This window comes from Nannospalax galili, unplaced genomic scaffold (genome assembly GCF_000622305.1).
Source record: "Nannospalax galili isolate Female #2095 unplaced genomic scaffold, S.galili_v1.0 scaffold189, whole genome shotgun sequence".
NCBI lineage: Eukaryota > Metazoa > Chordata > Mammalia > Rodentia > Spalacidae > Nannospalax > Nannospalax galili.
Window position 1 is genome coordinate 1,892,174 of NW_008360331.1, and position 26,952 is coordinate 1,919,125.

The 26,952-nt window shown below is 38.7% G+C and overlaps 1 protein-coding gene across 1 annotated transcript in view; it reads right to left on the reverse strand.

Annotated features, from left to right (window-relative positions):
* The window catches only part of Bank1 (B cell scaffold protein with ankyrin repeats 1), a 281,067-nt gene that overhangs the window by 87,660 nt on the left and 166,455 nt on the right, over positions 1 to 26,952 (reverse strand). Inside the window, exon 11 of the mRNA XM_017796375.2 lies at positions 8,476 to 8,481. Within this exon, the coding sequence (XP_017651864.1) occupies positions 8,476 to 8,481 (6 nt within the window). The remainder of the gene's footprint in view (positions 1 to 8,475; positions 8,482 to 26,952) is intronic.

Consider the following 26,952-nt stretch of genomic DNA (forward strand, 5'->3'; position numbering starts at 1 on the left):
CAAAAAAAAAAGACTGATAAGAAAAGGTGAAACATATTTATTGGTGACATGGTGGGAGGCTAAATAATATTTAAGGTGTCAATGCACAATTCAGAATAGGCCAGTTCTATGGGGAAGATGTAATAATAGGTAAAAGTAAACAAGTGTACATAGACATTGTGTAGCAGAATATTGCTAAAAAATAAAAAAGAAACTCAAGAAACACACACATCCTCAATGACTAATTTTCTTCTAACAGTCACCATAAGGACTCAGTTGCCAGATCAGTTGTCAGAAGATAGTTGCTGTCCTCTGCGCTCCAATGAGCTCACTGGCAGAATGAACATTCTTAGCCTTGAAATCATTATGAACCTACTCAAGGAACATAAGGTTTGCACAAGAAGTACTTGATGCATCCAAAAGGAGCCACAGTTGTTGTAGAATATATTTGATAGGCTGATATAGTACCCATTAATTAAAAGTAAGTGAGTTTAAGGTAACATAAAGCAGGAAATGTTTGATAGAAGAAACAGCATTTTTATTTAAAGAAATTTATTTTCCACACATTTGCATAAGAAACCCAAATAGAAGAGAGTCAATAAAATCAATAAGCTCACTTTGGAAGAAAAGCATCATTTTCCAGACAACTGACAGGTTTTGTTTTGCTTTGTTTTATATATAATACTGAAATAAACTTTATCTTGTGGGGTCCAGAGCCAAGGCACTGAGTGTGTCACTGTTTATATTTTATAAATACTACATGATGAGCCTATACCACTTCATTTTGCCTCTAAGAATTGCAAACCTGCTTGTAGGAGCAGCTTAGCATTTTAAAACATCAAGTGATTTACTACGCAGGTTTCAATCACTAGTTTAAACAATTCTTCATATTCACAGTTATAGCCTAAAACAAATGAAAACTAGTGTAATGGAAACCAGGGTGTGGCTAATATTCATTCTAATTTGGAATCAGCACTTGTTACTGTGTAGAGGTATGTGAAGTGCAAATCAACCTGCCTGCTGTTTGCTTTACTGTTAACCTAAGCTGTGCCTATCTTTGGAAAAGGAATTTTCCGATTTTAAATGAAAATACTATTCATTACCCAAAGGTTGGGCTATGCATTTGATAGGAAAGATAACTTCAAATCTGAGTATGTGTATGCTCAAACATTCTCTTTAAATGAAAAAAAGTCATATGCTAGTAGATGGAAGGCTTAATGTTATTCATTTTGTCTTACAGCGTTTTCAACACCAGGTAAAATTCTGTGGAAAGCAACAATGGCTTAGCACAAAGGGACTATTGAAGCACCAGGTCATCTCATTTTCTAGCATGCATATTAACATTTTCTCTAGTTATTTGAACAATTTCATATTGTTATGGCTTGTGTAATTATGACAGTAAGATAAGGATTGTGTTACCTTATTTGGGATTTGCATTTATTAACATCTGAGCTGCCCTGTGCCAGCCATTTTGAAGTTTTATAAAAATTTACAACTCACTAAAAAGATAAACTGCATTTTTCTTTCTAAAACAGTATCAATTTAATTTAGGCAAAATTCAGTTTCTAAAGAAATACAATAATGACAGAAGCTTTTTTTAGCTTTTATTAAAATATTTATTAAAAAATGAGTACAAAATTAAAAAAATAAATTTATCTTAGAAACCTACACATATATTTATAATACATAAAATAGTTGTAATTGTTTTATTAATAGCTATTAAGGAAAACTTATAATACTTATTATATAACAGCCAGTACTATATGTTTTACAACTGAATACACATATTTAATTTTCAAAGTAATTTTATGAGTTACGTTACTATTATGATTTTCAGTAAATGAATGAAAAAAAAGTACAGTGTGGTTAAATACCATGCTCAAAGCTCTGCAGACAATATTTCTTGTTGGAACCCTCAAACAATAAGGATAAGTAGATGACACATAATCTTAATAACATGCCAAATCAGCTAAGGGTTCTAGGAACTGGATCATAACAGTCACAGGAATTTGGAGAATTTGCCAGGCATGTCTGTAATCCCAGCACTTAGCACATTTAGGCAGAAAGACTGTGAGTTTGAGGTCAGTCAGTCTGGGTTTTATGGCTACATAGTGAGTGCAAGACCATCTTTGTCTGCATAGTGAGGTACTGATTAAAACACAAACAAACAAACAAAACTGAATCTGAAACCAACAAAATTTTGATTATATTTATTGATATTTAAAAAATGAAGTGTTAAAGTTATTTCACATATATTATAGTCTTCAATCAGTCTGATAGGCAGGAGAAATCTACTGGTGAGAACACAGAGGAGATCTTGCCTTCTCCAAAGTTCAGAGGAGACAAAGCCAAGCAGGAAACCTGGGACAAGGTGGGCACTGGCGTTCCTATCTGTGGACTTCAGTCCAGTGCCCTATACTACAACGTGATGCTTTTTATCTGCACTGTGGACAGATGACTCTAAAGTGACACAGCGGAAGATAATAGACACCTGGAAATGAAACTTCTTACTCAGTGAAGAAATCATTGTTCACTGTAGCGCAAAGATCGTCTATTGTATAAATGAGGTTGAAATTAAAAAAAAAAATTAAACTGGTAGTAGAAATGAATTTGAAATTCATATCTTCTACCTTTGCTTAATAATATGCTATCCTAAAGAAGGCAAGTAGGTAAGGACAGAAAACATGGAATTAATTCAACAAAATCTAGATTCATGTGATGCATTTAGAATGAAGAAAGCCTCTATGGCTTTAAAGACATTAAAAACGATTCCAAATACTTCTAATAATGTTAGATAAATCTATATTTTCCTACTTATTTACCAGCAATTGAATTCTATATACAGTGTTCCTCTGTTCAGAGGAAGGATTTTAATTAAGTAGGTTTTACCTGTCTCTTGATAGAAAAAAAGGAAAAGAAAAACTTGACACATTAAAGGTGCATTTGTTTAAGTGTTGTGACAGGAACATTAAAATAAATTTTCAACTATGGTTGTTTCCGATTACCTTGATTTCTTGACCATTGCCACAGATGACTTTATATTGATATTTCCTTTCTTATTTTGTTAGTCTTTAGCCAACATTTCAGACTGTCAAAGTAATTAAGCTTTACATCCTGATTTCTGTGGACGCTGTCCTCATGTCCTCTGGCCTGCTGTTGGGACATTTACTCACACAATTTTCTGACCTGCTCTTGTTCCTTCTCATTTTGTTTTATCTGGCCAAATAACAGCTATCCAGATCTGCATTTCACTTTACAAATATCCAATACATTGTGACTCAAACTTTAGACATTCTATCATAGGCACTTTTTCTACCTGTAAGATAACGTGCTTCGTCAGACTTACCCATTCAGACACTGTTTCTTTTCTTTCACTTAAAAAAAAATATAGTAAATACAGACCAAGGAAAGATGAGCTTTTATATAACTTTAATTGAGAGATGGTATTAAAAGTAAAGTGTGATTTCAGGTTGATTGTGCATTGTCTGAACATCTTACCTAGTCCCAGGTCCTACCTGAGGCTGTTAAATTATTCCTTAGAGTTGGGGCCAGGCATTGACAGTCCTTACTGGCTCTGCTGGCAATTCTCTTATGGGTTCAGGAGGAGGACCACACGATTTGAAGTCAGATGACTTCAAAGAAATTGCTGATTGTTAACATGACAAGTTGTGTAGTTTTTTTTTAATTGATTAGGTTTGTTCTATGACAATTTTACAGATGTATATGATGTATCCTAACTGCTGTCTCCAGCCCACCCTCTTCTCTCTTTTTCATCCCTTATTAACATGCCCCCCTTATCCCTACAAGAACCTTTCCCAGATGCTTGATCTTGGGCTTTGTTAGTTACCTCTACTTAGAACAAATTCTTCATTATTAAGCATGTATCTACTATTCGGACTTGTTTCAGAGAATAGATAAACTAATTCTTGGCATATATTGAGAATGGCTGCAGTGAGGGAAAGCCAGCCCCTCACAGGTGAGGATAATAACAGGCACTATTCTCTGGAGCTGCACTGCACAGCTTGTATCTCAGTATATGGTGATGTTCCATATTTTTATTATGTCACATTTGTTGAATTAGAATTTTGGTTCTTTTTGTATCAATGAGCTGTGTCTTCTTGAAGGAGTCCAGCCATATGCATAAAAGTCTGAACTGTTCTGATGATCAAGTACTAAACTATCTCCACCCAGAGCTCTGTGGTGCTTTCAAACATTTACCTTTTCTGTTCCTCAGTCTATTCAACTGTTAAATGGAAGGCTAATAGCACCCATCTCAAAGCATTTGGTGATAAATAAATTCTTTAAAGTATAGTGTATGTATATATAAAAGGGTTTTGTATCATGATAATAACAATAATGGTGGTATCAGTGAACACTTGTATTGTGGTTTCAACTATGGTTATCTATTTTTTATGTATAGAAAACTAAACATTTTGTCACCCAGTCCTTCTGATGATTCTTACCTAGGCCCCTATATTATGTCCACAAGAAGCAAGAGTAAACAGCATGTCTTTAAAGACAAGTTTCACATCTCTTTTTACTTGGTGGCTCGCAGAGCTTTTAGAATGGTTCAAATGCACTACCATCATCTTAAAAATGCTGGGAAGATCATGCCCTAATAGTGGTTAATACATAGTTCCTTTGTTCATGTATTTATTTTAAGCATGTTTTAATTATCACATGTATGACTATCTGTGATCTTAGATCAATGTTGAAATTAGAAGAAAATTTAGGAGAAGTCATCAATTATTACCAGTTTTTAGGTTTCAATGATGGACTCTTTTTTGTGCTTTAACAAGATTATTTTGATGAAATCTTGATTACGGAGATGTTTGATTTCCTCCAAGGAGTGCTGAATGTTATACTACAACATTTAATATTGTTCTTTTTTGTATGCAATCAAAATTTAAGATCTTTAAAATTCTGTTCTACAGAAAATGTAACACACAAATTTTTGGTTGTTTTTTCCTATTTAGAATTAGGTAGCATTTTATCGGAACCAAAATGTCTATGAAAGAGACCACTCAATGGTGTCAAGGAGGGACTGGGTAATATACGCTGCATTCAATATAAAGTGTCTCCAGGTAACGCTGTGGAGGAACCCGCGATAAAGGATTCATTAGAGCATCTCATGCCTGACACAAGGCGTGGAGCGGTTCTTTATTGCTCATCATGCTTTGAGGGCTTTAATTTTTCTAAAGGCAAACACGGTCTTTTCTCCTCATTTTTACTTGATTCTTAATGTGCCAAAAGATATTTGTGGGTAACAACTCCTAAACTTCCTGAAATAAGTGCTATTATGAACTACTGGAAACACCTCAAGGCAAAGCAGGCAGCTTATTAACTGTGATTTTATGAGGCATCACGAATTCCATCTTGTGGAGGGCAAATAAAACCTTTACATCTGGCACTGCCTTTTTTTCTTAATACTTCACAGCTGCCATTCAAAAATTACCTCTCCTGAACCTTCTAGCAATGGTCCATTTTACTCTAGCAAAGTAAAATGTAGAGGAAAAGTGGTTATGGGAGTTGCATTTTCCATGGGATGGGAAATGCCACATGTGGAAGGAGCCTGGATGACATTCTTTCTTTATCATGTGTTGAATTTGTTATGTATGGAAGGTGGGGCTGTGGACCTTCGTTTAGCTGATATCTCAGCATCTAACCTGACAGCCAGTATCTATTACCAGTGAATTTATGGTCCTATACATTGGTGGTTGCAGCCATTCATGCACGGATTCATTCATTCAATAAATAAATTGAACATATACTATTGTCAGGCAGTGATTTAGATAACAAGGATATAGCAGTAAAGAAAATATGAATTTTCTGCTACTGTGGAGCTTTGTTCTAGTCAAAGGGAGACATACAAATAAAAAGATAATGTGTCACATACTTATAACTGCTACAGACAAAATGAAAATAGATAGTGCTTGAGTGTGGTTGTTATTTTATGCAGCTAAAATAGATTACATATCATATATACATTTATACATGTGCATGTGTGATTATGGAATATATGTTTGAATATAAAATATATGCATAGAAAAATAAATGTATATAATTTATGTGGAACACACAAATGTTTATTTCCCACTCCATATGTTGTTTCAAAACTTTATCCTGCCTCACCACCAGAAGGTGCTCATTCCCCTCTCCTGGAAAATGTAGATCATGGCTTCAGCACCTTCCCTCCAGAGTAGAACAGAGGTGCCTCTTTGAGAGTTTTTGTAGTGAGGTCATAGAAATGACGTATTTGCCTGTCTCTCACAGGACATTCATCCTTAGACCTGGTAGCCATGATGTGAGGCAGTCCATGAAACAAGGAGGGAATGTAGAGGAACAGAGACTACCAGCTGTCAGCTGAACTCAGCTGTGTAGGTTATCTAGATTTGACAGCATATCCTCTACCTCCCTTCTGAGCTGCCCCAACAGAAGCCATCTAAAGCAAAGGCAACCCTCTTCTCCTGAATCCTGAAAAAACTGCAGATTTGGGAGGAAAAAATGGTTATGTTATGGTTTAATGAACAGTTTCATGATGGCTTATTATACCAAAATAAATGAACTGGGTGATGCATGCACATGCATGAGAATAATCTGGGTGAAGCTCTATTGAATGTCTACCTTCCAATATTGAGGAGAAAGTGGCAAGCAAAACAATTTTTTATTTTAATTTTTAAAAACAATTTATGTGTATGCATATATTGCTTGCATATAGGTAAGTGTACCCGTGTCGTGCAATGCCCGCAGAGGTCAGAAGAGGCTGCCGGATCCCCTGGGACTGAAGTTACAGACATTTGTTAGCTGCCATGTGGGTACTGGGATTTGAACCCGGGTCTTCTGCAAGAACAACCAGTGTTCTTAACCACTGAGCCATCTCTCCAGCCCAATCAAAACAATTTTAAATCATCTTGACTGACTTGAGAATGGGAGCACAGGACCTGCCCCCCACCCCCCTTTTCAGAACTACAGTGTGGCACATTTTAGTAGGATTCCACCTTTGCATGGTTCTGTAAGACATCATTCTGAGGTCTGAATATTTTCTCTGGATTTCTTTGATACTGATTTCTGGGTTTGCCCAGTGAGACACTGAACCAAAGGCCTACTGTGATAGCTCTTCAAATTATAGTTTAACCTTAGGTCATTTAACTAAGTCTTTTTAGATCTGAATTGAGAATATGCATTCTTGTGTGAGCTTGCATTTGTGATGTGAGTGTGCCTGTACAGTCTATCACACAAGGCCGAGGTAACAGTAATAAGGCCCAATATTAGTAATAATAATAATGGTGATAACTATTATTGTGACGCCAAGCTATCATCATTTCACACACATCATCATTTTATGTTCAAAAGCACTCATTTCTTTAATACTGTTGTTATTGCTTTATTTTTACAGAGGAAGAAACAGGATTCTAAAGAGATTAAGTAACTTCAGCCGATCAGACACTAAGTATTCAAGTGGAATGTGAAAACTGAGTCCTTCTACCAGCTGAGTTGGGTCTCTTAACCTCTCTGCAGCCTGTCATATGCAGAAAAGATGAAAGTGCTGAGACTATGTAAGTGAACAAAGTGGTGGACAGTATTGCACATACGGAGGGCAGAAGTGTTACAGGAAGTGAAAGGACACAGAGTTCTGGAAGGGCGGCTCCCTCCCACCAGCACTGCCTGCCCCATTTTCATATAGTGAGAAGCAGGCAAGATGAAGGGGTGGTGACAAGCAGTCTGTGGTTCCAGAGGATGACTGGAGAACAGACAGGACGGAGCAATGCAAGTGGTCCTATCTGGGTCCTAGTGCCCTATGGAGACTCCCAAGTAACACTGTTGACTTCCAATTTTTTTTTTCCAGGACTTGGGACTGGACTCCACCTGTGGTACCATCACCTAGTCTGAGTTCATGATGGATGCTGCTAAATTTTCATTCCTGTTGAATCTTCTTGCTCTCTTAGGTCCTAACTCTTGAGCCATTCTGGCCATGGCTCTTTTATGATTATTAACTCTTCAGCATCTGTCCCAGCCTCACCAGATTCGTACCATGATAACCTGGCCGAATGCCGTACTTACTTGGATTTTTTTTTTTTGTCTTTTTGAAGCAGGGTCTCCCTGTAGCCCCAGCTGTCCTGTAGACCAGGCTGGCTTTGAACTCACAGAGATCTGCCTGCCTCTGCCTCCCAAGTGCTGGCACTACAGGTATGTGCCACCATGCCAGGCTTAAAATTCTTTCTTTTTTAATGTTTTATTTATTATTTTTATTTAATGTGTATATGTGTATTGCCTGCATGCATGTAGGCACCCGTGCCGTGCAATGCCTGCGGAGGTCAGAAAGGTTGTCAAATCCCCTAGGACTGGAGTTATGGATAGTTGTTAGCTGCCATGTGGGTGCTGGGATTCAAACCTGGGTTTTCTGCAAGAGCCAGCAGTGTTCTTAACATCTTTCCATCCGTTTTAATTCTTTTTTAGTGCTATAGTTTCTTGAAGCTTCTAGAAACACAGTACTACCAGGTGCTTTATAGTGAGTGACCAAAAACCAAACAAACGAAACAAAATTTAGAAAAAAAACCCTCAAACCCCAACTTGCACCTAGGTGAAACTCCATAAAACAAACCGTCTGTAAGACTTCAATAAAAATTCTCTAAGATTTTGCTCAGATCACCTGAACTCTCCTTTTGCCACAACCAAGGAAAGGCTGAGCACACAGTCCTTTGCTCTTGCTGCATGACTTAACAGCTGAGGTGCTCATGGGCTTTCTACTCTACTCAGGATGGTCCTGTCTTTTCTGTTCCAGCACTGACTACAGACATTCACAGAGACAGCCCTAATCATTGGGCCTTATTCTGATACTACAAAGAAAAAAACAAACCTTAAGTGCCTGGTTTGATTAATTTCAATTATCAACTTGATTGCTTTAAGCAACACATGGGATACGAGTGAGGCAAACCTTTGAGTGTGTCTATGAGGGTATATCTAGGGCAGGTTTAGTGAAGAGGGAAGACCTACGCTGAAAATGGGTGGCACCAAGCCATGGGATACAGAATAAGAAGGGAAAAGACAGCTATGTACAAGCATTCTCTCTGCTTCCTGATCCTCACAGATGTGAGCAAGATGCCTCCTGCATCTTCAGTCACAACCAACAACTGCTCCTCTTCCATGTCTGCTCTGTCGTGATGGACTGCGTTCTCAAATCATGAGCAAAAGTCAACCTTCTCCCCTTAACATTGCTTCCTGTTAGGTATTCAGTCACAGTGAGGAGAAAAGTAGTGTAAATAACAATTCCTATGAACAACAGAAAGTGGCTTGCATATTTCTCATTCATTACTAAATAAATATTCATTCAGCCAATCCTCAGTGTCTTAGACTTCATCAACTTTTTGCCAACTCCATTACTATACTGTTAGTCTAGAGGAAACCTCCTCACTTACCTACTTGTCATGACTCTCTTCCTCTCTTTCTTTCTCTCTATGTCTCTCTTTGTCTCTTCCTCTCTCTCTTTCTCTCTCTCTCTGCCTCCACCCCCCATAATAATAAAGTTTTCTCTTTTTCTGGCATACCTTTGTTTCCCAAATCCATGGTAATTCCCCCCATACTAGAGCAAGAGCAATCTTTGTGAAAGGAGTACGTGTCATGTGTCGCTTCCTACCCTTTTACTTCCAGTGCTTCAATGCTTCTGCGGCGTATTCAGTGGAATAAAGAAGAGAATAATTGCACCACTTATAACTAGGCTACTTGTACTTGGGTGTGTCTGGGGAAGCCTCTGTGTACTGCAGCTATCAATTTCTCTATTTCTTCTCTTTCACTTTCAACAGAGTGTAGGTTTGGAGAGTACTGGCTTTTAGGTGGGTATTAGGGAGTCAAGCTCAGCTCCTCATACTTGTGCAGTGGCACTTTGGGCCACCACCCAAGCCCTGCTTGCTGATTATTCCATTCTTTACTGGCATATATCTTTGTTTTGTAAAAGGGATGATCCTACCCTGCTATTAGGGGCCTGCATATCCTTTTCCCATCACCTCGCCTTGCGTGCTAGTCCCTTAGATACTGCATGAGAGCCTGCCTTGGCTTACAGGGTGATTTGTCCAAATTCCACCATACCCATTCCCTGTTTTGGGAACATCTGCAGTCCCTCCCACTGCTCCAGGCCTCAGGCTTCCCTGTTGGCTAATAGGGACCTGCACATCCCTTTCCCATTCTCTCTCCTCTGGACTTGGCACTATCCCTCTGAGGCTACTGAAGTGTGCCTAACTAGCCAAGGCTGCTTCGCCCTCCTGGAGAGCTTCTGAGTAGCCTGCATAGACCCATCTGGTCCCTCCAATATAAAATCAAAAGAGAAAAGCCAAAGCCTAGAACAACTAATTTTTCAAATGCAATCAGAAAGTAACCAAGATACATCGATAATACAATCAGAATAAAAAACCAAATCAATAAAGGCAGGCTTGAGTTTCACACAAGAATCACAAGCACCAAAAGATATTCACAAGACAAAACCATAATAAAACATAACAATATGAAAAACAAAAATAATATGTCTCCCCAAACACCACCAGTCCTATAGAAGAGTTCTACAATGAGAACTCCCTAGAGGAGACCCAAGACACAGAATCTAAAAGAACAATCATAAACATGATCAAAGAATTCAACAAAATTAAAGAATACACAGACAACTCAAGGAACCAAAAGAGGGTACAAATAAACATTTGTCAGAATTCAGACGAGGTAGAAAAATTGAAAAAACTCAGGCAGAGATGAAGAAGGAAGTGAAAAATTCAATAAGCCAAAAAATGACAGGAGAAAGGCTCACAAGCATAATGAACGAAATGGAAAAGAGAATATCAAGACTGGATGACAAAATTGAAGAATTGGAATGCTTAAAAAAGAATATAAAAAATTAAAAAATAAACAGGAATGGAATATGCAGGAATTGTGCGACACCACGGAAAGGCCAAATTTACGCATGACTGGAGTAGAGGAAGGAGAAGAAGCCAGGTCAACTCCTCACAGCAGGTCATAGTAAGAATATTAAATGCACAAAACAAAGAGAGAATACTGAAAACTTCAAGAGAAAAACAATGACAACCCATAGAATTACAGCTGACTTTCCAATGCAAACTATGAGCAAAGTATACCAAGTTCTAAATGATCATAGATGCCAACCCAGAATACTTTACTGAAAAATGGTCTATTATAGTTGAAGGGGAAAGAAAAATCATCCATGACTTGAATGGGCTGAAAAATTCATGTCCATGAAACCAGCACTACAGAGAATACTTGATGCAGTTCAAAGGACTGAAGGAAGGAAAATTTATACCCAAGAGGCAACAGAAAGAAAATAAATGAAGGTGTAATCGTGGAAACACAAATTGGACCAAGACTGTAAACAGAAATCAAAATGACAGTAACGAATACACATCTCTCAATAACTTTAAATATCAATAATCTCAACTCCACACTCAAAAGACACAGGCTAGTTGAATGAATTAAGAAACAAAATCAATCTTTTTGTTGTCTGTAAGAAACTCATATCACTTTCAAGGACAGGCACTACCTTACAGTGAAAGGATGGAAAAAAATAACTCCAAGAAAACGGAACTAAGAAGCAAGCACGTGTTGCCAACTCTAATATCTGACAGAATGAACTTCAAATGAAAACTAATCAGAAGAGATACAGAAGGTCACTTCATTCTCATCAAAGGAACCATTGGCCAAGAAGACATTACAATCATGAATATATATGGTGAACCCAAATTCACAAAAACATTACCATAGGACTTTAAGACACAGATTAACCCCAACTCAGTAAGAGTAGCTGACCTCAATACCCCACTATCTCCAATAGACAAGTCAACTGGACAAGGAATAAACAGAGACCCATCTGGATTAAGTGATAGCATACACCAAACAGACTTAACAGAGAGCTACTGAATATTCCACCAAAGCGGCAAAGAATACACTGTCTATTCTGGAGCCCATGGACATTTCTCTAGAACTGACTACATACTGGGGCTTGAAACAAACCTCAACGAATACAGAAAGTTGAAATAATTCCATGTAGTCTATTAGACCATAATGCAATAATGCAAAAAATCAACATTAAAAGAAGCTCTAATGACTACACAAACAAAAGGAGATCGAACAGCATGCTCCTGAATGATGAATGGGTCAAAGAAGAAATAAATAAAAGTATTCCTGGAACTAAATGAACGAGAGAATACAATACAACAAAACCTCTGGGACACTTTAAAAGCAGTCCTAAGAGGGAAGTTTATAACTCTAAGTGCCTACATTGAAAAAAATAAACCCAGAAGGAGCACAAATAAATGACTTAAAAATATAGCTCAAGACTCTGGAATGACATGAAGAAACTAAACCCAAACCAAGCAGATGAAAAGAAATAAAAACTCAGATCAGAAATCAATGAAATTTAAGCAAAGTAAACAATGGAATCGAATCTAAGAGCTGATTCTTTAAGAAGTTAAACACTATAGAAATCAGTGTGTGTAACTCTTAAAAAAATAATAAATATACCATGTTATCTGGTTATACCACTCCTTGGCACATACTCACAATAGCTAAGAAACCAAAGCAATCTTAAGTTTTCCTCAACTGATGAATGGGTACTGAAAATATGGCAAATTTACAAAATGGAGTTCTACTCCGGGGTAAAGAAAGATGAAATCATGAAAATTTCAGGTAAATGGATAGAACTAGAAACTGTTATACTAAGTGAAGTAACATAGACTCAGAAAAAATGATGTATGTTCTTCCTTATTTGTGGATCTTATCACTAAATACTTAATTGTGAGTATATATCCCGATGTAACTTCAGGAGCCAGGAAAATGTAAAGAAACCATGGAGGTAAAGGGAAAGAAAGAGAATGAGAAAGAGGGATAGTAGGAGGCAGGTGTTCCCAAGGGTGAAATGGGGAAAATGAAGGTATTTAGCTGGGAGGGGAAAAGGGAGGGTTATACCAGAAACCGTGGGGTAAAGTGAAAGGAGTTCAGGAGAGATGGGGAATCATAGGAGACAGGTATTATCAAGGGGGAAATGGGGAAAATAGGGGCACTTTAACTGGGGAGGTAAGAAGGAGGGTTAGACAGGGAGAGAGAGAGAGAGAGAGAGAGTAAAATGGATTAATTCAAAAGCCTACTGGAAAACTACACATAAAATATCCCTACATGTGTCCATTGTACAGCTGAAAGCTAAACAATAAGAAACATTGCCATACAGGAGAAACATCCTTTCAAGTTGTTGGTCAGGATAATCCAAGAAACTCCCTGATTTGCACAGGCTATTGACATAGCCCTTTATTTCCTCTCAGAAAATAAGACTCTATTGCTGAGGAGAGGACATAATTCTGACATAGGACTTAGAGCAATGCAGCTGGAACTGACCTGGAAGCCCTGAAGGCTAGCTCTCATAGTTTCTGAGGACACTATGCAAATTGGTAAGGAAGAACATCAATTGATGGTCCAACCACAGTTTTAAGGCCCAATAACCACAACAATGACAAGCACAGCAAACTATATTGGGGAAGTAGTGGCACTTTCATCTTAGGGGTTATCAACAGCTACTTAATTGGTCTTAAAGCCCACTCAGTTGGAGGGAAGTCATGTGTGATACTGTGAACACAGCCAAATACTCATGGCTGGAGAGGTCTAGATCTTATAGAAAATCTTAAGGCTGTCTTATCCCTAGACAAATGTAATGTTTTACCATATGCTAAATATGGACGCTAATATGTACAGACAAGTATGCCAGTCACCACTCATCAAAGAAGCTTCTTTTGCAATAGTCAGATACTATTACAGAGTTCCACAACTTGTCACAAACAGAGAAAGTGTCTGTGAGATGTTCAATCCTAAGTGACACGTCTAGAATGGAACCTCTACACCTAAGGCTCACAGAACATAGCGGAACAAGTTTTATTGAGAATATTAACGCAGCTTTCAATGCTCATCAGTGAAGCATCCTTATATAATAGGCGATGAAAGCAAAAGGCCACAAGTGGCCAAATTGCAGAGAATAAGAGAACACAGAGAAAGTGTCTGTGAGATGTTCAATCCTAAGTGACACGTCGAGAGTGGAACCTCTACACCTAAGGCTCACAGAACATAGTGGACCAAGTTTTATTGAGAATATTAACGCAGATTTCAATGCTCATCAGTGAAGCATCCTTATATAACAGGCGATGAAAGCAAAAGGCCACAAGTGGCCAAATTGCAGAGAATAAGAGACTGCAGAGTGTGGATCCTCGGACAGGACTTCTATATTAAGCCTCACCCACCCAGGGCTCAGGGACTAGTGCAGAAGAGGAGGTGGAAAGATTTAAAAGCCAGGGCAGGAGGTTCACGACCATAGGGAAACAGTCTCACAGTCTTCTAGAACCTTGCTCATATAAACTTACAGCAATGGTTACAGCATGCACAAGATCCATGCAAGCTCTATCAGACAAAAACCAGCATAGAACTGGGGAAATGGGCAGGAGGCCATATCTTTGGTGAGGAACTATTGGCAGCTGATCACTGCTGGGTGAGGGGGAATTGATCTTCTTTAAGGAAGTGACACTAGACAGGCTGAACAGGCTCCAACGGAGGCGCTCACACTGACAGACATCTGGGTACACAAACTTGACTTGATCTTAACATATATGACAAAATGCATGAAATCCTGTGGGAAGGCAATGGGGGGGGTGCAGACTGGGAAGAGGGGCATAAATATGATTAAGATGTGTTGCATGAAATCCACTAAAATTCAATAAAATACATTAAAAATAGAAAGCCTGCCTTTAATCCCAGCACTTGGGAAGCAGAGGCAGGCAGATCTCTGAGTTCAAGGCCAGCTCCTGGTGAATCCAGGACAGCTGGGGCTATAGGGAGACCCTGTCTCAAAAAGACCAAAAAAAAAAAAAAAAAAGAAAGCTAATTCATTAAACAAATAGATAGAAAAGCATATGCTCCTTTAAATATGTGAGGTTTTTTTTGTTTCTTGCTGAATGTCTAACACAACGCTTTCACTCTCTTCCCATTGGCTTCGTCAGCTTAACGAAACTGCCTTTGCAGATTGCTGCTGTGAGTACCCTGTGTTGGAACCAGAGAATTCAAAGATTTTTCTTTTTTAAAAAAATTTTTTATTTATTATTTTTATTTTATGTGTACACGTGTATTGCCTGCATGTAAGTAAGTGCACCCATGTCGCACAGTGCCCATGGAGGTCAGAAGAGGCTGTTGGGCCCCTGGGACTGGAGTTACGGACAGTTGTTAGCTGTCATGTGGGTGCTGGGTATTTGAACCCGGGTCTTCTGCAAGAACAACCAGTGTTCTTAACTGCTGAGCCATCTCTCCAGCCCCTTAAAGATTTTTCATGATGTTGTTCCTTTTAGTTGGTAAATGACTAAGGATGTTATTAGAAGTAGTCATTTGTCATTGAAAGACAAAATAAATCTATTTTGGGGCCCATTTTAGTGAGGAGAATATTTAGCAAATGATTCAGTCTTGGAAGATTGTGATTTTAAACAAAATTGCATAAACTTCAAGAGATGTACATTTTAATAACATATCAATAGTCTACACAGTGTGCAGAAAGAAATTCATGGCATCAGACAAGGAAACATCTGAAAATATGAAGTTTTTTTTCTCAGCAATCCAGGTGTTAATTAGGCTGATCACAAACTGATGATGATGTAAACACTCGCAAAGCCTTCTAGCACATAGTACTGAACCACAGTGACATAAAACTAGGCTTCTTGCCATCACTGCTTCTATTCTAGCTTATATTGGTGATATCAGTCAGTGAAATAAGAAAAGGAAATAAATCACTAGGATTAATAAGAATGTTTAGAAGTATTACTGGATATAAAATATGTATAGTCGATGCATTTCCTTACAACATTTTCTATGACACTTGAAAATGGGAAAATTTATATATACCATTTACATAGCAAAAACAACAAATATTTATAAATAAATTTTAAAAAGCATGAGCAGAAACTTTATTATGAAATCTTAAATCTTTATTAAAAGATATTATAAAAGCTCTAAGTAAATGTAGAGACCTCCATATTTGCCATTGGCTAATTAAGCTAGGAATCCCATTCTTCATCCCATCCATGCAACACTGACACCCATCTGCCCCTTCGATCTGCTGTTCTCACTACAGGCAGAGTTCATGCCACTGTCAGTAACCACTGAACTTGCGGATTCCATTTGTGTAGCCAGTGGTGTTTAGGGTGGTCAATGGCTTCCTGATGACCTCCACATTCCCATGTTTACAACTTTCAAATATGTTTCCTTTAAAGGCAAATTGGCCTTGTAGATGCGATTAAATTAGGGGTCACGGGATAGGAAGATTAGCCTAGATTATCTGGGCAGGTCTCACAGAATCACAAAAGTCCTTATGAGAGGGAAGGATACTGAAAGGCAGAAGCAGAGAGATATTTGAAAATGCCAAGCTGCTGGCTTTGAAGGAGAAAGATCCAAAGCCCAGGAATGCACCAGAATACGCAGCTTCTAGCAGCTGGAGAGGCAAAGAAACAGATGTTCTTCTTGAGCCTCCAGAAACCAAAACAAAACAAAACAAAACTCAGCCCAATTGACAAATTTTTAATATAGCTTTATGGAAGCATAAATGAGACTTAACACTGCACACATTTAATGCATACCTCCTGAAGTACTTGAACAGTCATCCAGCATCATCACCACAGCCAAGGTATTAAGCATGTACATTGCTCTCCTAGTTTGGTTTCTACTGCTATGATAAAATACTCTGATTAAAACCATCCTGGGGAGAAAAGGGTTTATTTGACTTACAGGTATCAATAACAGTTCTTCCTTGAGGGAAGCCAGGATAGGAACTCAAGGCAGGAACCAGGAGGCAGGGACTGTAGCAGAGACGATGGAAGAAAGCTGCTCACTGGCTTGCTCCTCTGGCCAGTTCATCCTGCTTTCTCATACAACACATGAACACCTTCCCAGACTGGCACCACCCACATTGATCTGAACCTTCTTGTATCACTCATTAATCAAGAAAATGCCTCATAGACATACCCACAGGCCCATCCTATAGAGGAAATTCCACGTTGAGGCTCCCTCTTCCCAAGTGTGTCAAGTTGACAACTGAAGCTATCCAGCACAATCACCTTAAAAAATGTCCTTATGTCTGTGTATTTCGATAAACACAGTTAACATGAGATCTCTTAACATATGCTGAAGTGAACACTATCGTATTGTTAGCTATAGGCATTAAGTTGCAGAGCATATCTTTTATTTGTTTCTCCAAAGAAGACATACAAAAGTGCCTGGAAAGCATCTGCAAAGGGACTGACCATATCTAATCAGCAGGGACGTGCAGATCAGAAACCATAATTGATATCACTTTACACCTGCTAATGACTATTACTTTTTAAAAAGATAAATACTGGGGGGATGGGAGGATTGGCACCTTTATCCTTTGCTGGGACTGTAGAGTGGCTCAGCTGCCCCAGGAAATAGTCTAGCTGCTTCCCAAAACATTAACAATAAAACTACTCTATGATTCAGCAATCCTACTACTGGGCATTTATGCAAAAGAATTGCAATAAATATTTTGAGGATATATTTATACTTTGATGCTTATTGCAACAAAATTCACAGTAGTCAAGAATTTGAAACAATAGATAAAAAATAAAGAAAATGTGGAATGGGGCTGGAGAGATGGCTCAACAGTTAAGGGCACTGGCTGCTCTTACAGAGGGCCCGGATTTGAGTCCCAGCACACACATGGCAGCTAACAATCATCCATTACTCCACTTCTATGGGATCTCATGCCCTCTTCTTCCTCTGGAGGTTTGTACCCACATGGTACACTTACATACATGTGTGCAAAATACTCATACACACAAACACACATAAAACACTCATACAGATAGCAATAAATTTAAAATAAAATGTACAATGGTGTGGTGGTTTGAATGAAAAAAATGTCTCCATAGGCTCCAGGGATTTGAGTTCTTGGCCCCAGTTGGTGCGGCTGTTAGTGGAAGCTCGGGAGGCTCAGCTTTGCTGGAGGGAACACCACTGGGTGGGTTTGCAGTGTTGCCAGCCTTGTCCCAGTTCCAGTTTCCCTCCATCAGCTTTCTGTGCCTGTTTGAAGATTTGAGTGCTCAGCTTTCCATGCAGGCTGCCTCCTGCCAGTCCTCCCCCATCATGAAGGACTCCTGTCCCTTTGAAACTATAAACCAAATAAACTCTTACTTCTATAAGCTGGCTTAGTCGTGGTGTTTCATCACAGCAACAGAAAAATAATTATTACAAACAGAATATTAGTCAGTCTTTAAAAAGAAAAAATTCTGCTATGTGTGACAATATGGACAAATTTAGGGGACATTATGCTGAACGAACTAAGCCAAAAGATCAACAGTGCATTATTCCACTGACATGTGTTATCTTAAATAGTCAGATTCATTTAGGGACTGAATAGAATGTTGTTTGCTGGAACTGGAAAGACCTGGAAGTGGGGATTTTTTCTCAATATTTATAGTTTTGTTAAGCAACGTGCCTACATGTTGACTTTGGCACAGTGAGACTTCAGACTTCTGGTCTCCTGAACTAGAAGAGTAGAAATCTGCATTGTTCAAATCATCAAGCTTGCTGTACTTGTTACTGTAGCCACAGAGGAAGCTCAAGACAGCTGTGTGCTCTGCCTTTGCCATTGTTGTGAGATTACCTTCTGGCAAACTGCTGGGAGAACTTGCAGAAAGCAGTTCATCAAACTGTCTCCTCACTGGAGGACAGGACCTTTGCTGTCGAGAGCATTCCAATGAATGCCCAGTACAAGGGATGAATAGGAATCAGATCCATGGTGCACCACAAGGAAATTAGGAGCAGTGCTGGGTCCTAGGAGGCAGTGGAGGGATGCTTCAAACCTTCCAGAAGACAATGTTTTCCAAACTAGATCTTTATAGATGGGCAAACTATTAGGCAAGTAGAGGTCAGAATCCAGACATTTCCAGCCCTGTGGTTCTCAAAGTGTTTCATATTCCTTGGGCCATTTGCCGGGTCATTACTGAGAAATGAGTTCTTCCAAATACAGACACAAAGAAGCAGGAAGTTAAGGAGGTAAGGAGGGAGCGCTGAACCTTGAAGGGGCAGGACATTGGAAGAAAGGAGCTCTAGGAGGGAGCGCTGAACCTTGAAGGGGCAGGACATCAGAAGAATGGAGCTCTAGGAGGGAGCGCTGAACCTTGAAGGGGCAGGACATCAGAAGAATGGAGCTCTTGCTTGCAGGCCCAGGAAGTCATCAGTGCCCAAGAGGAAAGAAGAGCTCCAAGAAAAGCTGAACTGATGATTTTGAATGTCCTAAGCTGAGGATTACATTTGTTGATATTTAAGTATGCATTAATGATAGGAAGCAGGATGGAGAGTAAGCCCATAAGAGCAAAATCACACCGCAAAGGGATTGAACAAGGCAGAAAGTACAATGGTTGTTCTCAGAGTGACTCAGTTGTGATAATGTTCAATTAATTATAACATAGAAAAATAATCTAACTGAAATGAATGCTGTAACTTTTGGGAAGGTGGAGGATGGAATGGAGACTATAAGTGTATGAAAAGAGTTCAATTTAAATTTTCATGTCGTAGCAGGTGTGGTGGCGCATGCCTTTAATCTCAGCACTTGACAGGCAGAGGCAGGAAGATCTCTGTGAGATCAAGGTCAGCCTGGTCTACATAGTGAGTTCCAGGTCAGCTGGGACTACAGGGAGGCCTTGTCTTCAAACAAACAAACAAACAAACAAACAAACAGGCAAACAGAAATTTTCTTGTCATAATAGTAAGCGTCAATGTTGACATCCTAAATGATGCTTACAGCTATCAAGGGCTAATAGATTAAAGTATTTATTCAGAGATGTGCAAGTACATACTGTAAACAACTAAAGAAATGAATGTGGGGCATCACATGATGGACAGAAGATGTGTACACATCACCCACTTTCTGTGGTTATTGTTGAGATCGTTATAAACCTTGTAGAGTATTCGGCTCCTCAACTGTCTCCAAAAGAAACTTTTATTCAATCAAAATAAATTTAAAGGTTTTGCTTCTTTTAGTTTCATTCTCATTTTGAATGAATTTAAAATATCAGAAGAAATCTACTTCTGTGAATACGCACTTGTAATTTTCAGGTTACACAGTAAAATGAAGAAGAGATCAAGAGATAGAGATGGTCTTCAGTATTTCTTGTCTACAAAATTCAGGAGTTCGACTAATGGGTCTCTGCAGTACCTGTCGGCTCCAATGTCCCGTTTTACTGTTTCCATTGTCATACACCATGTATGACAGTGTCTAGCAGGTGTTCTTTTGAAAATTTTAATTAACACAAAAGAATTCAAACAGCATCACAGATTCTATCCAAACAAATAACTGCTATCATTAGACAGTTAAAAACTCTCACAAAATAGAGCAAGCAGTGTAATTGCAGTCATGCCCAAAACCAAAAGCATTCTTTTTCAGTGAAGCCCAGAATTTGTGAAAATCCTCTTGATGATTCTTTTCCATCAGGAACAGTCAACAAACTGCAGCAAACCTCTCTGTAGAACACCTGGAAGTAGCCACCTGTCTCTCTATTCTATGTGGCAAACCTAATGTTAAACCAGAACTAATCTTCCACTGTAATTTGACAAATATAAATATATTAATTTTTTAATCCAAACATCAACTGTAAAGTGCTGTGACTGGAGAAAACTTTAGTCTCACCGTTCCTTCTCACAAAAGTGGGGTCAAGTGTGCTCAAGCGCTGTGCCAAGATCACAGGCACAGTTGTTAGGAGAGTTGTCAGGAGTCAGTACCTGGTCCTCTGACTCTATGGTACCATGTTGGTAAGGCAAATGATCTAATACAGCCAGTGTAAACATGTTACTAAAGTTAAAGTAAAACCAGGAGAAATCAAACAAACAAAAATGATAGGGAAAGCCAAAATGTAAGTTCATGGTGGTTCTTGCAGAAGACGGAGTCCGGAAGGCATTACTGAAAGCTATACCTCACTCACTGTGCAGTGCCAGCCCCTGTGATCAAGCATCCTGCCTAGGACTCTGGGCTGTCATGAATTAATAAGGTGTGCTTCTCCTTTCGATTAGCTTAACAGTGGTCACCATTTTCTAAGACAGAGATAATAAAATAACTGCAATAAAATGCTCCATCAGCAAGTGCTTCTTTATTGCCAAGTAATTATTAATGCTGGAAGGGAAGTATGCTTGGTCAGCTTTAGCACTGCATTTAAAAACTTCAGGTCCTGAAAGTCTGTGCAACCCCATGTCCTAATTTCCCATGGTCACTCCCTCAGCCCACCTTCCCCTTCCCATGTTGCTTTCTGTTATAAGAGAATTCTAGAATGGGAAAAATGAAAGGGTTTTTATAGAGATTTGTAGATTTGTAGGCCAAACAGAGGATATAGTAAATTACCTACAGGAAGTCATAATAAAAAATGACAAATATATATGAAAACCATCCAAAAACTATATATTCCCCAGTTGTCTTTGGGCTCTTATCTGTCTTGTTTCAGTTCCTTCTGTTCTTTATTCTTTTAAAATAAAAGCACTGAAATCATGTATACTAACAGCTGTTTAACTGGGGAGGTTATTTATAAAAATCAGTGGTTAGGCTCAAAGTAAACAGGATCTTTAAAACTACGATCTAGAATGAAGACTCTATCAGATCAAGTTTTATGAGAACAAACTGTCTTTTAAGAGCCAGGGGGCAAATAACAGTTCTGCAGGATCTAATGTATGCATATATATCTGCATATAGGTTTGGGTTGATCAGCCCTTGCCGTGGTGAATGTTAGGAAAGCTTTCAGTTCCTGGTAAACAAGAATAGCAAGTTCCCCTATTGCAGTGGAGTAGTTTTCTTAAACATTCTTTTAGGTATTTGCATATTGTGAAGGAATCATGAGTACAGTACATGTTTGGATCGTAAGAAATGGGTATATACTTTCAGAACGTTTTGATGTGTAGCAGGTTATCTTGTATGTTTGGACTGTGGAAATGTATTGTGGTGCTTCTGTTTCAGCAGAAGCCAAGTGGAGTGGACTGATGCGCAGTGCCTCACCCTCAGAAGAGGGATGTGCAAAGAAAGTGCCCTGGGCAGAACTGCTGGCTCTGTTCTAACATCTCCCAGCTCACACACAAGCTTAGTAAAAGATGGATGGAATAATGAAAAACTCGGTTTGGAATAAAGTCATAGAATCTAAGAGATTCTTGGTCGGCTGAAAAGAAAGGGGCTGCATTTTTCGGTCCAGAAGATTTAGTAAAATTACCCATTTTGAGACTCTTTTCAACTATGATCCATTTGTTCAGAGAAAGACCTTTGCGTGTGGTAATCAATTCATGACCTAAAAATCTTTTCTCTCATTTTGTTCCTAAAGTCATTTGTTGTTATTTCCGTTTACTATGATTGTGATATGATTCAGCAAGGAATGATTAAAATTTTGAGTTAGATTCTTCGGTTGGCCATCCGCTAGCCATATCATTTACAAGCCTCTAGTCTGAGCTTCCCATTTTCATCTATAGATTGCAGGATTTCAATAACATAGGTTGAAAACATTGCCTCTATTCTGTGTAGCTGTGTGAGGCAAAAGAGTCACCTCGTGTGCTCTCAGGCTTTGGAAAGAATTTGCAGAATCCTAGGTACTAGGAGTATTTTATATAGCTATTCTTTCTATATCCTTTAAAGATTGATCTGGTCAAGAACTAGAAATAATCCATCTGTGTGTGTGTGTGTGTGTGTGTGTCTGTCTGTCTGTCTCTGTGTGTGTGTCTGTGTGTGTGTGTGTCTGTCTGTGTGTCTGTGTGTGTGTGTGTCCATGTATATGTGATTGCAGGTGCCTACTATGTGTGTGTGTATCTGTGTGTGTGTCTGTGTGTGTGTCTGTGTGTATGCGCCCCCTCCCAGACAAATGCATTACCATTGATCATCTTTGAAAAACATACTTTATGATCCTCTTCCTCAGATATACACGGAACTGGTTTATATAAACTACATATGAGATTTTAGGAAAAGCCTCCATAACGACTCTGGTTGAGGTTTATGTGAATTAGAATTCTATGTGGTAATTTATCTATGGCATTTTCTGAGACTTTTTTGGAAGTCGGATTATCATAAATAGGATATACTCCTAGAGTATATTAGAAGGTTTTTCAGTGCTTTCTTTGTTTAACCTTTGATAGCTAGGTTCACAGTTCTCCAATGTCAAAAACAAGTGAACAAACGAAAAAACAAAATAATTTACCCATTCAAAATAAAGAGTCTGCCTGAGACAGTTCACATGGGCATATCTGCTAGTTTTATGTGTTGTGTAAGTTGTTCACACTCTAAGTTGTAAGTTTAAAAACTATTGCAATCAACTCTACGTTTGTTTTTCTTCAAGAGGCCAATAAAAATGTTTTTACAGGTTCACAGATAAGGAAGGCAATGAAACACAGACATTCAGAGATGGGCTTTGGAGTCTGACTAATCTCAGTTCCCACACTTACCAGTCCTGTGGGATCATACACAAAATAGAGGCATTATTTACCTAATTTTTAAAAATATTTTATTATTTTGATATTTTATTATCTTCATCATATGTGTATGTAAGTGCATATGTGTTGTGCAATGCCCACAGAGGTTAGAAGAGGGCATCAGATCCTCTAGACCTGGAGTTATGGAGGGTGGTTACCTGCCATGTAGGTATTGGAAGCGAATCTGGGTCCACTACAAAAGCAGTCAGTGCTCTTAACTACAGAGCTATCTCTCCAACCCCTATTTATTTATTTATTTTTAGTGTATGAATGTATTACCTGCATATATGAAAGTGCATCCATGTTGTGCAATGCCTGCAGAGAGCAGAAGAGGGCATTGGATCCCATAGAACTGGAGTTACAGATGGTGATTAGCTGCCATGTGGGTGCTGGGATCCAAATCTGGGTCTCTGCAAGAGCAGCCAGTGCTCTTAACCCCTGAGCCATCTCTCCAGCCCCTCCCTAATATTCTTAATAATGATTAACAGTCTACTATACAAAAACTCCCAGTATGGTACCCTGTGTCATGTGTTCAACATATGGAAGCCATTACTGGAGACAGCACTTTTAGGTACTTTTATCGAACACTTTTTATATGCCAACACTCTCTACCACACATTCATGAATTTTATGCTATAAACATCACAACAACAGTTTAAGTTACATGTCATTATCATCTCGATCCCAGGGATGATAAAATGGAGGCAAATGAAAGTTAAAACTCACCCAAATCTCCTTGTAGAATGAAGTACTCTGACAATCTTAAATGTTTCAAAAATGTATTTCATTCTGCAGCCCATTATTTTGTGAAAGTTGGTACTGTCATAGTAGCAGTTTCTGAGTAATGCAGCCAATATTTAAATGTAGGATGTTTGGCTCTATATATTCTTTGCTTTCCTGAGGTACCCTGTTTCTGGAACTCCCATGATTCTCCTAAGACTAAAAAGATTTGATTGGAAAAATGGATTCCATCTTTCACATGTATCAAACAGTTTGTACATGACCATTCCTCTCTGGAATATTGGCAAATGCCAATGCTTGTTCTGTGAGGAATACAGTCTCAGGAGGTATTAGCATAAACATGGAAAACTCAGAAGAGATATCTGGGAGTTCAGGGGAAAGGCCCCATTTTTCAGTGTAGTCTCAGGGAGCAACATATTTTTAAAACATTTTAGAAGCATTGAAATAGAAATTCCCCATATGGGAAAAGCATTATCATGAAGTCATTTGTGCTAATTTGCAGTCAAAGTTTAAGAACGCCACTTTTATTTGTGATTCTGCTTGTCAGGGAGCTGAACAAGAAAAATAATGATTTCTTTATAAATGCAAGCAATGATCTAGGATGCTGTCTGATTGGCTCTTTCCAAAGGCACAGGCAAACACTGTGCTTTTCCACTAATGCAGTCATTCATTGGCACTGTCTTGTGCTGAAGCGTACATGGCTCTGTTCTGGTAGCTCTTGCGAGGGTATGTGACTGGAGCATAGGGATATGACTCTAGTAAAGAGGTGGGCACTGTCCTTTGCTATGGAGGCTCTGCTGGGTTTTCCTTTGAAGCAATAATGTTGTATAGGAAGGGAGTTTGAATATGTCAGAGTGGGGATGGGCAATCAGTCAATAATGACATTATACTATATTCCTGACAACACCTTGGTTAATCATGTCTTTTCCCATTTTTGCCTGTGTTCTCCATGCCTGTCCCTCAGGTTAATCTCTAAAATCCCATTTCAAAACCTATTCCCCCATCTTCTTTTAACTCTTTCTGTCTTGCCTGCACCTCGCTTCACTCAAACATATAATTCCTCAGCTGCTTTGTTTTCCCTCCATCCACTTTATTAGTCTCATGATGGCTTAATTTATGGCCATCAAACAACCCAGAATCCCAAGGCAATTGTTTCTCCTTGTTTTCCAAAGTGCCCTGAAACAGAGCCCCTTGTCCTCCCTGTGTTCTGCAACTTCCTGTCAATCTGCTCATTTCCCCTTTTGCTTTGGAGGGGCATACTTTTACTTTAGGTGAAAGCAGACCTTCAGGTGTAAACTGTGAAATACAAGTGGCCCCATGCATGTTATGTTCTGGTAACATCATCAGATGGCATTACCTCCTTCAGTTTCCAAAACTGCCTTACCAACATCAACCTGAGATTGGAGGTCTTGCTCTACCTCTAATGCCTGTACCGACTAGATTTGACACCTCGTGCTGGATTAGACTCATGCTCATTCACATATACTTTAACTCTATTTTTCCTGTTAGATTTTTACATATCCTACAAATGGCTCTCAGAAGCCACCCTTAGCCTACCTGTTTCTGGCTTCTTTCCCATTGTGGCTCAGAACCTAAAGTCATCTTGTGCCCACTAAATTAAAACTTAATAGCATTGCACAGATTAATTGGTACCCTAGGGTAATTTGAATGTTTATGCCAATTGGTGAGATGGAATTAAAGCAGGCCTGAAGCCTCAGTTTGCCAAAGGATGTCCTGCCTAGGAAACTGACCTATGATTCACACAATTTCATGATTAAGAATGCAGAAATGTGCAGGGGTTGTCACTCATCCAGTGGATACACAAGAATGTAGCCAGTCTAAAATGGTCCATAGCAATGAAATGGAAGATTGACAAGAAGCAATTTGAACTCCATGATGAATGAGGAATAGATGAAGTTCTCTGACTGGCAGATCTTAGGTCTGTGTTGAGGGAACTGCTGCTAGCTTTGTGTCCTTAGAAGAATGTGGGAATTTGGGGTAATATCTCATAGTGGTTTGAGTTTACATCCATGTTTACTTTTACTAAATACATATTTTATGTTACTGAAGACAAATAAGGAATGTTTTATGGATAGAGAGGTCAATTGATTAAGGATACCCATCATTTATAAACATATCTGCACTTAAGAACAGATGGGTATGTCTGTGGCTTGTGTCTTCTGATCCCATTCTACCCATCACATCACTGTTCCCTTTTGTGAAAAGTGCACAACACATTTTTGGTTTCTCAGCTCAGAACCTCAGAGTTTCAGAACATATTTTTTCCACGTCTCACTGGCTTTCTCTTCCATTACCACTGCTATCGGCGCTGTAATGACCCTCAGCCCATCCAAAGTCTAGATAACCAAAAGCTAAATCAATTCTCTAATTTTTAGTTTTGTAATCTGGCAAAAAGCACTCATTTACATGAGATCAGACGTGTTGAGGGTGCTATAACCTTAGCTAAAATTACTCGTATTCTGAAACTCAGCTTTGCTCTTTTTAATAGTGGTGGGGGGTGGGGGGAGAATTTAACTTACCCTAGATCTGTGAGAATAAAGCAGGATGTTATATTTGAGTATTATGTAAAACTTTAAGAAATTTAATTCACGATTACTTTGAAATACTAAATAAAAACTAAGGTTTCAGTACTTGCTTTTTAAAAAAATACTTTATTATTTTTATCTTATGTGTATGAATGTATTACCTGCATGAATG